Source organism: Neomonachus schauinslandi, chromosome 5 (genome assembly GCF_002201575.2).
Source record: "Neomonachus schauinslandi chromosome 5, ASM220157v2, whole genome shotgun sequence".
NCBI classification, from domain to species: Eukaryota; Metazoa; Chordata; class Mammalia; order Carnivora; family Phocidae; genus Neomonachus; species Neomonachus schauinslandi.
In genome coordinates this window covers 175,358,789-175,372,565 of record NC_058407.1, presented here as the reverse complement: position 1 = coordinate 175,372,565, position 13,777 = coordinate 175,358,789, and the positions used below count along the sequence as shown (strand labels likewise).

General features: G+C 65.9%; 1 protein-coding gene across 1 annotated transcript in view; it reads right to left on the bottom strand.

Moving 5' to 3' along the window:
* The window catches only part of INTS1 (integrator complex subunit 1), a 29,359-nt gene that overhangs the window by 9,817 nt on the left and 5,765 nt on the right, over positions 1–13,777 (bottom strand). Inside the window, exons 10-29 of the mRNA XM_021680257.1 lie at positions 13,566–13,742; positions 12,912–13,020; positions 12,199–12,319; positions 11,826–11,903; positions 11,038–11,195; positions 10,422–10,518; positions 8,281–8,372; positions 8,038–8,098; positions 6,726–6,923; positions 6,353–6,482; positions 5,863–6,042; positions 5,620–5,769; positions 5,072–5,251; positions 4,892–4,996; positions 3,776–3,943; positions 3,587–3,698; positions 2,418–2,579; positions 1,619–1,765; positions 1,150–1,248; positions 791–915 (exon numbers count right to left, since the gene is read on the bottom strand). Of these exons, the coding sequence (XP_021535932.1) occupies positions 791–915; positions 1,150–1,248; positions 1,619–1,765; positions 2,418–2,579; positions 3,587–3,698; positions 3,776–3,943; positions 4,892–4,996; positions 5,072–5,251; positions 5,620–5,769; positions 5,863–6,042; positions 6,353–6,482; positions 6,726–6,923; positions 8,038–8,098; positions 8,281–8,372; positions 10,422–10,518; positions 11,038–11,195; positions 11,826–11,903; positions 12,199–12,319; positions 12,912–13,020; positions 13,566–13,742 (2,649 nt within the window). The remainder of the gene's footprint in view (positions 1–790; positions 916–1,149; positions 1,249–1,618; positions 1,766–2,417; positions 2,580–3,586; positions 3,699–3,775; positions 3,944–4,891; positions 4,997–5,071; positions 5,252–5,619; positions 5,770–5,862; positions 6,043–6,352; positions 6,483–6,725; positions 6,924–8,037; positions 8,099–8,280; positions 8,373–10,421; positions 10,519–11,037; positions 11,196–11,825; positions 11,904–12,198; positions 12,320–12,911; positions 13,021–13,565; positions 13,743–13,777) is intronic.

Here is a 13,777-nt window from a genome sequence, read left to right as displayed (position 1 = left end):
GATGCCCCAAGGAGGCACAGAGCGGGTGCCCGGGACTCCTGACAGGGGCCTGCACGGGGAGCCCCACTTGGGGGAGACCGCAGGCAAGCCCACCGCCCTGCAAACGTGGGCCCCTCCATTACAGAGTGGGACCCCGACCCTAGAGGGTGCGCACAGACTGCAGCTGGAGGGCAAGGGCGGGGCCCCTTCCAAGCATGGCCCCGGGACTACAGAGAAACCCACTCGAGAGAAAGCGAGCGTGCAGGCGCGCGAGCAGGGAGAGAAGCGCTCGGCAGCGAAAGTCACAGGGTGAGGAGGTGAGCACCCACGCGGAGGACCCCGGGCCGCGGGCTGCACGTGAGCACGTGCATCCACAAGAGGCGGAGGCATGGGAGCGAGCGCTCGTATAACCATTCTACACGCACAACTCCGGACAGGCTGAAGGTCGGGAACCGTCCGCTCTAGCGGGAGCAGCACCCTCGTCGGCAGAGCAAGTCAGGACTCCGCTCGCGGCCGAGGGCTTGTGGCATCTGGGCCAGTCCCACAGAGGCCTGGCGCCTGCAGGCACCGCCCTCGGGGCGGAACACAGCGGACAGCCCAGCTGCAGGGGCTCCGTCACAGCCGCCGTTCCGGGTGAGCGCAGCGAGGCACGCGGCAGGTGAGCAGCTCGTCTGCAGTCGCCCTGCTCTGGCCGGGCCGCTGGCTCCAGAGCACCCCCCACGCGGATGTGGAGTTCCGGGGTGAAGCCCCTCCCCATCTGGGCCCAGCACCCCGCTTCTGAAGAGAGTCTCCCAGGCAGCCACGTCAGTACCTGCAGGAGCATGCTGGCCAGGTCGTCCTCAGGGGCAAGCTCCCGCACCTGGGTCACAGCCCGTGTCCGGCCCTGGCCCGAAGGCTGCTCTGGGCTGTTTTTGGGTTTGGGCACCTCTGCGCTGTCTGCAGAGAAAGGGGAAGAGGCTTCAGCTGATGACTCTTCCCGGCCAGCTTCCAGCGGGGGACGGCACCCCCCTCCAACCACCCCCAGCCTCACTCGGGCCTGCTGGGGCCCGCGAGGAGCAGGGCCTTTACACAGGAAGCCGGATGCTGGCTGGTGATGACTGTGTGCCCTGGGTCTGGGGAGGCCCCACGGTGCCATGTGCTGAGCTGTGAGGCGGGGGGATGAGCCAGTACCTCGCCGCGGGGGCAGGGAGGCCGTGAGCAGGGAATGGAAGGTCTGGCCTCCGGACGCTCCTCTCTCGTGCTGAACTTCAACCAGGTGAGCCATGTAATCTGTGAGCCAGCAGCCAGCGGTTAAGCACCTGAGCCCCAGAGGAGCGAGGGCCTCCCCACCCCCACAGAAATCTGTGCTGGGAACACCGCCCCCCAAACACCCCAGCACTGGATTTCACAAGCTCAACTACAGGATCTTTTAGCAAAGGACCAGGTCGTGCTAAGCACACTCCTGTGGCTCCTCCATCGTCAAACCCCAGAGCACGTACGGATGCTGGGGGGTGCTGGGACAGGGCAGCCCGGACTCTCCTGAGTGTTCCAGGCTTGACATCCTGCCGGGGTGCCCGCCCTCAGACCATCCCTGTTGCTCGTGCTGGGCCCGAGGCGCTCGGTCGGGGTCTGCAGCAGACTTGAGGACCCCGAATCTTACTCTTGTCCATGATGTTCTGCTCCAGGGTTTGGGGGTCATGGGCCACCGCCTGGTCCAGGTACTGGAGGAGTTTGCTCATGCTGGACACGGGGATGCCAAAGGACTGAACAAAGAGCAGCAGCTGCTGGGGCTCCAGGTCCTGCAGGGCTGAGAGTGACGCTCACTCGGTCACCCCTCGCTCAGTGCCCCGGGCCCCTCCCTGCCCCAGCAGGCTCACCATCGCTGCTCGGCTCACAGCCGGCTCCCCCACCCCACTCCCTGAGGCTGCTCCTTCCCTCTCGTCCCTGAGCTCCCCTAGAATCATCGCTGGCTCCCTGTGGCTTACAAGGAGTCCAGCTCCTTAAGTGTGCCCTCCCCCGAACTAACCCCACCGTGCATCAAACTGCCTCCCAGACTGCCCTGCACCTGCCCAGGTTCTACCCGACCGGACACTGCACTGGCCACTGTGGGAACAGCGCTCCTCCTCAGGCGGGCCACCCCGCTCCCACTCCAACCTTCCAGAACCAGCAAAGAGGACCCGGCCCCTCCCTCTCCCCTCGAAACTCCGTCCTCCGGGACCGCTCGCTCCCGTAGGGCCCCTCGGCTCCCGCCTGACTGTGAGGGGCCGGCGGGCAGGGGCCGTGCAGCATGGTGCTCGCCGCAAAGCCCAGCACAGCACCAGGCGCAGAGAGGGCCCCACGAACACCTGCTAGAGGACGGACACCCTGGAGCCTACGAGGCTGCCGAGCCGTCCTCTCCCACGTGCCATGGTGGGAACGCCCAGCTCATCCGGAGGCGTGAGGCCGGCCCAGCCCCGTACCGGCGTCCACCAGGCGAGGGACCTCCGAGCGGATCATGCGCAGCTTCAGCCAGTCGGGCAGCAGCAGCGCCTCCTCAGACGTGTCCACCAGGAAAGCCGTGGGCAGAGGCTGCTTCTCCGGGAACCAGATATCCAGCAGAGCCTGGAACTCACCGTCACCAGCTTCAGGAGAGACAGTGTGGTAAGCGGCAGGACAGCTCAAGGAGGCCACCCCAACCCCCGCGGGACCGAGAGCCGAGGCTGGAAGACCACGTCTCCTTACTGTGTAAGGCGAACGGAGGCTTCGTGGGAACAGGAAAGGAAACCTGTGAGCTATCTAACCCCACGATTCCAGCTGAGGGCACGCGGGTACTCAGAAACTGGCCAGTCCGTCTCGGGGGACTGACACGGGCCAGCACTGTCCCTAGGCTCCTGGGCTCAGCTGAACGAGCTCCCGTCCTGCTCCCAAGCTCCGGAGACTGCCCAGGGCTGACGTGAGGCCAGCCTCGCCTCATCGCCCCGGGCTCGCGAACTCCCATCCTTCTGAGGGGGAGCATCCTCTTCCTTCCCAGCAGCGCCCCCACGGCACCTATCCCAGCGAGGGGCCCTGTCCCCGCCCTCTCCTCCCAGACACGAGGATGCGGCCGACAACGGCGGCCGGCCAGGAAGGGCTGGAGGGAAGGCTGCCAGGCCGGAGAGTGCGCAGCCACACAGAGGGACACAGCCCACGGCCAGCAAGCAGAGAGCCTGTGCAGAGGAGCTGGGGCTCACAGCTCTGGGGCTCGGGGCCTGCTCAGCAGGCAGCCCCACCTACGCTTCTACCTCCAGAGACCAAGAGTTTCACCAGCTCGGCTGGCAGCGCCGAGAGAAGCCGACACAGCAAGGCATCGGCTCCCGACGCCACTCCGCGGCGGGCCAGGGCAGCGAGGAGATGCTGGAGACTGCAGGCTTGTCAACCTGAGGAGCTCCACAGCTCCCGAGATCTTTCCCGCCACGCCCTCTCGGGACAGGCAGGAAAAGGATCCCGCCGCCACCCTGCGGAGACCTGCTCAAATCGCGGGTGGGTGCAGGTGTTCTTCCCGCTCTGTGGGCCCCCCCGGCCCCCCGCGGGGCTGGAGCTCCCACAGTGTGAAGACAGACTGTGGGCACGGACCCCGGGGCTGCCCCTCGCGCACCCGCAAGCCACTCACCACGGGGTGGCCCCAGTGTCAGGAGAATGACCATGGCGTGCACCACCAGAATGTGCATGGTGGCCGTCTCCCCACTGGTCCAGCGAAGGAAGACCTGGTCCTGGGACTCCGACTGCACGGGAAGGAGGAGGGTGGCTGGGCTGTGCCCGGCGCCGGGGGCCCGACCTGGGGAGCGACCGCCAGACTCACCCAGCTGTACACCTCCTCGCCCTCCTTGCTCTTGCGCATGCGCCTCACGTAGCGGGAGAAAATGGAGAGCAGAGCGACGAGCACGGCGTCCGACTCCGCACTGCAGGAGCGCTTCGAGAACAGGTGGGACATGATGGTGGAGCGCTCCACGACCAGCCGGGCCACGTCCTGGGGGCAGTGAGCACGCCGTCAGAGGGCCTCCCCCGCCGGCCCACGCCAGGCCGACAGCCAGCGGCGGCCCACCACGAGGCCGCATCACGTGAGCTCACATGGCCACGGCCAGGGTCACCGAGACCCAGCGGCGCGTGGTGGGCATGCCGACAACGGAGTGGGGGGCCCTTGTGCACACACGGGGACGCAGACCACCACGCAGGCCGGGCATGGCAGGGCGAGAAGGACACAGATGCCCTGAAGGCGGAGGATGCCCACCTGGCCCCGTGAGCAACAGGAGCTCGCCCTCCTCAAGACCCAAAGAGAAAAGCCCACAGCCACACGCGGACTGACCTGAAACCCGCAGCAACGGTACCGGGCACACGGGCCACGGGCTGTCCCCAGGCTGGCCGCCAGAGCAGACTCGGGCGAGGCGTCAAGGCCTGGGCTGTCGTTCCCACCCAAGCCCCCCGGCAAGGAACCCACACGCAGAAAGAACATCACCCCCAGGGGCCTCCAGGTGCCTGCATCCCACAGAGCCCGGGGCCCGCAGAAGCCGCGTGAGGTCAGGGCCGGAGCGCGTGGACAGGACAGAAGGGCCACGAGAAAGCCGAGCAGGAGAGCCGGTGAGGAGGAAGCGGCCGCGCCCGGGGCCCCACCGCCCGCCCTGAGTAACGGCCACGTGGAGACCCGCCAGCACACACCGGGGTTGGCCCAGGGGTGGCCACCCTCCACCTCACGGCCCAGGCACCATCACCCAAAGATGGCGACAAAGCCGGCCAGGCCTCGCTGACCCCAACAGCTATGCCGGCACCAAGCACGGCTGGACCCTGGCGCCCTCGACGCCGACTGTGGGCAGAAGATCCCAGGGAAGCGAGTGGGGCACGTGCAGCCCCGGCCCCCCGCCCCCAGCCCAGGGGGCTGCCTGCCGGCCCCGCCCAGCCCCGCCCAGCCCCGGCCCCTCACCAGCGCCAGATCACTGTGCTGGCCCTGCTCCTCCACGGGTGTGTGCTGCGACAGGTAGACCAGGTAGGCGCTGACGGTCTGCGGGTCGGTCTCCATGTGGATGGCCTGGGCACGGAGGGCCGTGTGAGCTCCACCCGCAGGCCAGTGCCCCCCGCCGCCCAAGCCGTCCGCAGCACCCACCTGCTGCAGCGCCAGGGCAGTGGTGGGCCGGACGCTGTCGAACAGGGGCAGCCGGGGCAGGTCCCGCAGCAGCCACTGGTAGCCACGCAGCGCCTCTGGGTCCCCCGGGTCCTCCTCCATCGGGGGCTCCTTCTCCTCGCCGTCCCGCACACTGCCCTCCGACAGCACCAGGGACAGGCCCTGCAGGCAGACGTTGCTGTGCCACGTCTCGGCCCGAGCCCGCACGGGGGTCTCGGGGGACAGGCACGTGGGCTCAGGGCCCGGGAAGATGGGCGCTGCCCGGCCAACGAGGACGCTGCGACCTGTCACAGACGCTTGAGCCGACACGACACAGACGCAGCGCGAGCCGGTTTCAAGTCGCCCAGCACCACAGAGGACCGGGCAAGACCGGTTCCGAGGCCGCCGAGTCCCTCTTGGGGTCCGGCTCTCCCAGACAGCACCCCGCCACCCTTTCGGCCCCTGGAGAGCCCAGGGGAATACGTGCCTGCTGAGGTACGAGAGAGGCCCGTGCCGGGGAGCGAGGGCATGGGGGAACGCACGGGCCTCACCTTCATGGCCAGCACCCTGGAGGCCACCTGGGACGAGCCGAGGCGCCGCAGGAAGTAGTCCAGCACCTCGCACGTGGTCTGCTCGTCGGCCTTGGGGCCCAGCAACAGGTCCTGCAGGCGGCCCAGCAGCTGCCGCTGCTTCTGCTGCCTCTGCAGGGGCGAGGGAGACCCCCGGTGGGCCTGCGGGGCCGCGGGCGGGACACGGCACCCCGGTGGGCCTGGGGTGGGGGCGAGGACACCAACCTGCCGCTTCTTGGCCTTCTGCTCTTTGCTCTCGCCCTCCTCCTCCTCCTCCCCAGAGGTGGCGTCATCGGCCGCATCGTGCAGCAGGAACTCACACAGGCACTGCACAGGCAGCACGTCCAAGGAGCCCTCGCTCGACTGCACCAGGTCGGCCAGCCAGGGCATGGACTGCGATGAGGCCTGGGCCGGGCGACGTGCACCTTCAGCCCCTCCCAGCAGGAACCCATCGCGCCCCCTGCTGCGACCCGTCCGCCCACCACCCCACGCTCCCGCGGCAACAGGTCAGGGCCACCGCTCGCTGCCGACAGTTGGCTACAGCCAAGGAGCCCGTCCTCAGTGGCCCTGGGTCCCAGGGTGCCCTCTTCTGGCCACGGTCTCACTTAATGCCAGAGCCTGTGGACGCCTCGGCCAGGCCCCGGCCCCCTCACCCCCTGCGGACGCCTCGGCCAGGCCCCCGGCCCCCTACCCCCCGGAGCCGCCGGGAACTGGCCTGCCTCTGGATAATGTTGAGGAGAAAATCAGGGCTTCGGCTCCGGCACAGCAGGTGCCCGAGACGCAGGGACTGGTTGAGACCTTTCACTTGGTCCAGGATGTGGGGGGGAGGCCTCCGAGGGGGTCCTCTGAAGGTCCCAGAGAACACGAGCGTGTTAGGAAGCCGCGTGTGCACAGAGTCCCCGAGTAACAGCAGCCGGTGAGGGCAGGGGGACTGCCTGTGTCCCACCTGAGGCAGCCCCCACAAAGGCCCGGCGGTCCCTCTGCCTCCCCAGTTGTTGAGTGCACCCAGCTCCGTGGAGAGTCCCAGGGGCCTCGCTCCCCCACCCCGCCAATGCCCGCGCAGGCCCCGGGACGTGGGCAGGACATACTGAGGGTCCAGGCTGGTGAGCTGGGACAGGAGAAGGCTGCTACTCTCGGTGATGGTCTGCTTGGTGGAAGCCGCCGCCAGATGCCCCTCGAACGCCAGGATCTCCTGCTTTTCCCGCTGGGAGGTCTGCAGCTCCCGATTAATCATCTCCGTCCGGGTCTCCTCATCCGTCAGGGTGCACGGCGGGTACGAGTAGTTGCTGGGGACCGAACAGGAGGAACATGCTTCGGTGCCCATCTGAGGCGTGCTGCCACCAGACAGCAGTGCAGGGGTCCAGGAGGGTCACAACTAAAGCCCCGCGCACAGCCTCAGCTGCCAAGCGCTCTGGGGGACCTGGCTGGGCCATCAGCAGTGCCGCCAGGTCAGGGCCCCGGGAGGAAGCCCCTGTGCTCGGCAAGCCGCTCTCCCTCCACGAGACAGCGCACTAGCCACCTCCCGAGTCAGGCCCGGCGGGCGTCAGAATCCCGGACTCCCGCTCACCCAGCCCTCCCCGGGCTAGAAGCCCCTTGCGACAGGCAGGCGTCCCGGCCCACAGGGCATCGGCAGGCGGACCAGCTGCTCCGCCCAGCCACCCAGCTGTCCCGGGTTCGGAGAGCGAACGCACCGCCGGTCACGGCCACGCGTGTCAGGCCCGTCTTCCGGGCCCCAGCGGCAGCCCACTGCATCAGCCCCGGTCACCCACACGCCTGTGCAGACATGGCTGGTTCCCGCCCTGCACAGCTCACAGGTGCACGCACGCCTGTGCACGTGCCACGGCCTCAGGCCCTGCTCCATCTCAACCACGGCCTTCTGCGTGGTCACCCTCCTGTCCCTCGGGAAGGTGCTGGCAGACGGACCCAGCTCCCACTCCCGACGACTGGCAGGGAGCGTGTCACACGCGCGGCGGACGTCACGGTGCAGTCACCCAGCCCAGGCGCCGGGCGCCCATGGCCCCGTGCAGCACGGCGCCCCCCGCGTGGACCCCAGGCAGCGTTCAAGTTTGCACCCGGTTCACCCAGTGCCTCGTCTCCGCGCAGCTCCATCCGGCCACACCCCCTCGCCCGAGTGCCACCAGCCGTCCACTGACCTGCCCCCACGACCCCACCTCAATCCCACTCCGTCTCACCCACAGGGGAGGGCGCTAACATGCAGCAGACCCAGCTGGACTGGGCTGGGTCTTCTCTCTCGCTATGAGAAAGCGAACCCCGGGCAGCTACGCGGCAGCAGACGCTTCGGAGCGAGTCGGGGGCTCTGGGTCTACTCTGCTGCCCAGCGTCCGCAGACAGGGCCTGTCCTCGGGGGCCCTGCTCCCAGCAGTGCGTGTGCTCACTTACTTGGTCATCACCATTTCCATGAGCATCTTCAGCGTGGGGTACTCCTCCCAGGCAGCCAGCCCTAGGGAGCAAGGAGACAGAAGGTGGCGGCCAGAACACGGAACTCCTGCCCCGCCTAGGGTCCCGGCCCACCACCCAGTCCCCGGCCAGGCTCCACTCTGGGTCCCAACAGGCAAGATGCCCGACAGGACGTAAGAGCAGCATCGGGCACGGGTGACCGCGAGCTGGCCGGGGGAGGCTCACCGATGTTCTCGGGGTTGAACGCTGCGACCACCAGCAGGAGGGGCCACGCCTTCCAGTAGAGGGTGGAGATGGCCAGGTTCGGAGGCTGGTACCTGAAACGCAAGGACACTAGGGTGTGGCTCGGCCTCGGGGGTGCGAGGCAGTGATGGGAATCGGTACTGACCAGGGTGGAATGGCCCAGAGACGATTTGGTGATGGACCAGCGAGGGGACTACTTCAAAGATTGAAATGTGGACACCTGGGCCTCCACAACCCCCGGATCTGGTCATCCAGCAACATTGGCGTCCCCAGGAAGGGCACTGTGGGCACCACTACGCTGCCCAGAGCCCAGCACCGGGACTCGCTGCCCAGGTCCCCGAGCCGGCTGAGCCCTGGCGTGCCGTCTACAAAGTGGGAACGAGGGTGGTCACGACGTGAAACCTCAGTGTTCCTTTTATTCTCTCCCTCAGAAAGCCAGAAACAGTCCTCTATCCACCCACACAAACTGCACCACCGCCACCATGATTTAAAAATCACGTTTACGACGCACTCATGGTCAAAGTGCAGTTCTTTCAGGTGATGGAACGTTCCAGAGGGTGAAACAGAACGCCGCTGCTGCAAAGAACAAAGGAGATCTGAGAAGCTGACTTGGAGAGATGAGCAAATGGGCTGCCACGTGAAAGAGAGGTCGGGAAGCAGAGCACGCACTAGCAACCTAAAAGGGCAACGAAGGCAACAAAGAAGTGGATCCTGGGCACGATAAATAGCAGCAGAAAGAAAAAGATACTTGGGTACAAACGTAACAGGGAACGCGTGAGACTAACCCACTAGAAGCTACGGGACGATGTTGAAAGAAACAAAAGATCTAAACGAATGGAAACCAGAGCCTTAATATCATGACCGTGGCCACACTCCCCAAACCCATCTGTGAAGCAATACCCGTCAAAGCCCACGGGGCTTTTCTTTAGAAATTCTCTAGAAGCTGACCCGAAAATTCATGTGAAAACGCAAAACAGTCTTGAAGAACAAAGTTGGAAGACTGCTACTTCCCAATTTCGGAACTCAGCGCTGCCCACAGGCGTGAAGACAGTGGTACGGACGTGGGACAGGCACACAGACCAACAGACAGAACCGAGAGCCCAGAAGAAAATCCACACATCATCGTCACCTGATCGCCGACCAGGGTGACAAAACCTTCAATGGGAGAGGGAACAGGGAACAGCCTTCAACGCACGGTGCTGGGACCACAGGCCGTCCACGTGAAGGAGAATGAAGTCGGACCTCACGAGCTAAAACTCTCAAGTCCTTAGGAGAACACATGAGAGAGCTCTGTGGCCCGGGTCAGCCACCAGAGCCACGCGGCAGCAGAGTGGCCCACGGGGCCAAGTCGTCAGTGCATCCCGCACGGAACAGAACCGAGGGCCCCAGACAAGCCACGTGTACGCGGTCAACAAACAGCGCTGGGGCAACGGCTCATCCACCTGCGGCGGAGTGAACCTGGACCCAGCTTCTCCCTCCACCCACAAAACTAGCTCGAGGGATCAAAGGCCTAAGTTCCAGAGCTGAGACTGTAAAACACAGAGGTACATCTTCACGATCTCGGATGAGGCAGTGGTTCCTTAGAAATGACACGAGAGAACAAGAAATGGGAGAACCCCAGAGGAGCTGGACTTTCCCGGAACAAAGCGTTCGTCTCTCAAAGGCTCAAAGGGCACGATCAAGAGCCTGGGAAGACGAGCCGCAGGACAGGAAAGATACGTGCAAGTCACAACCCGTTCGGGGTCTAGATCCAGAATGTATAAAGAACTCCCAAAACCCAACGACAAAAATCCACACCACCCAATTTAAGAATAGGTCGAAGAACCCGACAGACATCTCTCCCGACAAGACAGACGCGTGGCTGCACGACACAGGAAGAGAGGCTCCGCGCCGTCGGTGCTCAGAGGCGCCCGTGGGAGCCACGGCGTGACAGCTCCACACACCCGCCAGGACGGTGAGCACAGAAGACTCGGGCGCAGGCGTGGCGAGGACGCGGCGGGCACTGCTGTGGGCAAGTCGGCAGTGCCTCCGTTAACCCCGTAACCCCCCCACGTCCAGCCTCACGGGCGTCTGCGCCCGCAGCCGCGGGGAGGGGTGGGTGTAAGGGGCGAGGAGCACCTTACCCAGGCGGGAGCTGGATGTTCTCGGGGTGATGGTAGGTGCACAGGTTCAGGACCGCGTCGATCAGCTGGATCCTCTCCACCTTCAGCACTTGCACGTCTGAAACCCGAGAGCCACACGGAGCTTCCAGAAGCCCGCTCACATGCGCCAGGGGGCCCCGAGGCACAGGGTTCGGGCTGTGGAAGGGCAGCAGGCAGACGGGGCCTCTCTCTCCAGCAGCTGAGGGGCACGGGGGGACGGACAGGGGGGCCAAGAAGGGTGGGGCACAGACGCTGGCCCAGCAGCGGCCAGAGACGAGTCGCTCTCTTGGCCTGAGTGCCGTCCTCAGGACTGCCGGCGCGGCCCTTTAGAGGGGCAGACACAGCCCCTGCCACGGTGCATCACATGGAGAACATGTGCAAACCCCAGGGCGAGCTCCAGAATCACGGCCAGAGATGCGCACCTCCTACCCCATCCCCAATTCCAGAGACCAGTAGGGTCCAGCGAGCAGGGGCTGCAGAACGAAGCAGACCCACCCAAGCAGCCCGAGGGCACGCACGCAGGCGCCTGGAGCGGAGCCCGGCTGGGGGAGGCCATCACTGGGGGCGGTGCGCGGACAAAGTCTGGAGGGACCCTCACCATCTGCTTGCACGGCCGCAGCTCGTTTCACCAGGTGGTCGGCAAGCTCCATGGCATCTGCGGGGCCCAGCGGGAGCTCCCGGGACAGTCCGATGACCAGGATGCGCATCAGTGTGTCCTCCAGGATGGGCACCTCCGAGCAGAGGCGGAGGAAGAAACTGCGGGCAGAGCAGGTAGAGGCTGCACGTGCCCCCCCCGGTGCAGGGGAAGCCCCAGCTCGGAGTCTCGACGGGACAGGGAGGAGGGCAGCCATCCCGCTCCCATGCTCCCTTGCTCCTGAGGCCTCCGTGGACGAGGCCTGGCCATGCCAGGGAAGAACGTGAGAAGGTGCGGTGACCCCCAGGGGCAGACACACCGGCCACCATCCACAACCTCTGAAACCGCAACACAAGGAGGGGCAGAGAGCACGGGAGGGCAGGAGCCACGCAAGCTGGATTGGGCACCAGGGACCCAAAGGTGAAGACAGCTGGGAGCCACTCGAGAGCGCTCGGGAGGCGGGGCCACAACACTGACCCGGGGAGGAAGGTCGCGTGCGTGTGGCTGCCTGGAGGCAGAGGGAACAGTGGGTTTGAGGGTCCCGTGGGCACGGGTCAGCTGAAGCCCTGGGAGTGGACGGCAGTGCAGGGCCACAGCAGGTACAGCACGTGAGGACGGGGGGGCGGGGGGACAGGGATGGCCATCAGGAAGAACAGACAGAGGTGGGGGCGTGCTCGGGGGAGCCCTGGTGTCCGTGGTGCTCACGGGAGCAGACCCTCCACCGCCCCCGTGCGCGCGGCAGGCATGCTCACTTGCGGTCACTCTCGGGGGGCCAGTTGTCCCACTTGTAGTAGGTCTCCGGCTGCTCGGTGAAGAGCACCTTGTGCAGGCTGTGGGGGACAGAGGGGCTGTCGGTGCGGGTGCCCGGGGGGCTCTCCCCGCCCCACTAGGCCCCACAGGTGCAGGAGTGGCACGCTCCAGCAGGGGCTCCTGGGGAGTCTTCTGGAGCCTCCTGCAGCCCCGTAAGGCTGGCACACCGGACCCCAGAGATGGGCCCGTGTCCCCCGGCTCGGGGGCACATCTCTGGCTGAGAGGCCGGGCCAGCGGGCTCCCACACCTGGCGTGGCAGGCTCCCGTGGGCGAAGCACAGGGAAGGGCCGCCGTGGAAGCAAGCCTGGCCCATACCAGTGCACGTAGTCCTTGGGGGCGAGTTTGCTGATGGAGGGGACAACGGTGTGCAGCCACCACACGGCATCCCGCTGGATTGCGGCAATCTGGTTCTGGAAGGAGCGCAGCACCTCGAGGTCTGAAAAGGACACGCAGGGTTATGGTGCACCTGCATGGCAGCCTCCGGGCTCAGGTGCCAGGCGGGTGCAGGGACAGGAGCCTGGGCATCACAGGGCGCTCTGAGCATCCATCTCTGTGCCTCCTACGGGCTACGGGAGGGACACACAGACGGACGCTGACGCAGCTGGAAAAACGTTCAGGGAGCTGCGTAAGCCTCCGGTAGGTTGGAGAAATCCTAGATAAACGAAATCCCCAAATTCCAAATGATTTCATTTCTTAAAGTTTTCATGACTTTGTTAAGGCACTTGAGAGAGCTCTGTAGCCAGACTCCCGGGAGGCTTCATGATGAGGCGAAGCAGCAGAAAGACCCACCTACCCTGCCCTCCTGCCCTCGGAGGCGGGACTATGAGCCCGAAATGGCCCCCAGTGAGCAGATGACCGAAGCAGCCAGCAGGCCCTGGGCCCAGAGAACAGGCAACGGCAGCTTCCAGAAACTCCCTGAGTGTCCGGAGGTGCTGGGCAGGGCCCCCAGGGGACGGCCTGCAGCCTTGGGAATGCCCCCCATCCCTGCCCTGGAGCTGGGTGGTGTTGGGTTTGTCCTGGGTCCTTACTCTTCTTCTCTCCTTTGTCCCAGGCAGTGCCGGCCTCCTTCACCTGGGCGGTGATGCCCAGCATCATGGCCACGGCCAGCACGTCTGTGATGTGCACCACGAACCGCTCCTGCAACCACAGCCCCACACAGCCCGGTTCATGTGGGACAGGGGCCTGCACCCCAGAGGCCCGGCTCATGCCCCCAGCCCACGAGCAGCCGGCCCTGGAGGACGCCCAGGGAGCACCATGCCTGGAGCCGGCCCACGGGAGGAGGTCTGGGGACCAGGAGCAGGTCGGCAGCAAGGGTCAGACCACAGAAGGTTCAGCCGACAAAGCTGGGCAAGGCCCACCCTCCAGAGCGTGGGGCCATCTGCCGACTCACCCACGTGGCCCTCAAGACCCTCCACAATCTGCCCCCGTTCTCCTCCTCCCCATCTCCCTCCGCACCTCAAACTCTAACACCTCCCTGGGGCAGACCTGTGGCCCCGCCGGCTCCAACTCCATCCCACCTCCAGGCCGACCGGAAGGTCGCCCGCGTGCGGCTATCCCTCCCCCACACAGAATGGACCCCAGGCTGCCCTCTGGGACTGGCCGCTGGCCGCACGGGATGCCACCCACAGATGGCAGGAGAGGCCGCGGAGCGCAGGAGGTGAGGGGCAGGCCAGCTGGGGCACCTTGAACTCCATGTCCAGGTACTGGGGCTCCTTGCGCTCCTGCATGAGCCCGAGGCAGAAGGCCTGGAAGTTGACCTCGTGCTTGGTCTGCTTGATGATCTCCCGCAGTAGCGCCCGCGAGGCCCGCAGGTAGTCCTCCTTATTGGTCAGCAGGTCCTGGAACACCATGGCCAGGAACTGGGAGGAGAGAGGACACGCAGGGAGGTCACTCC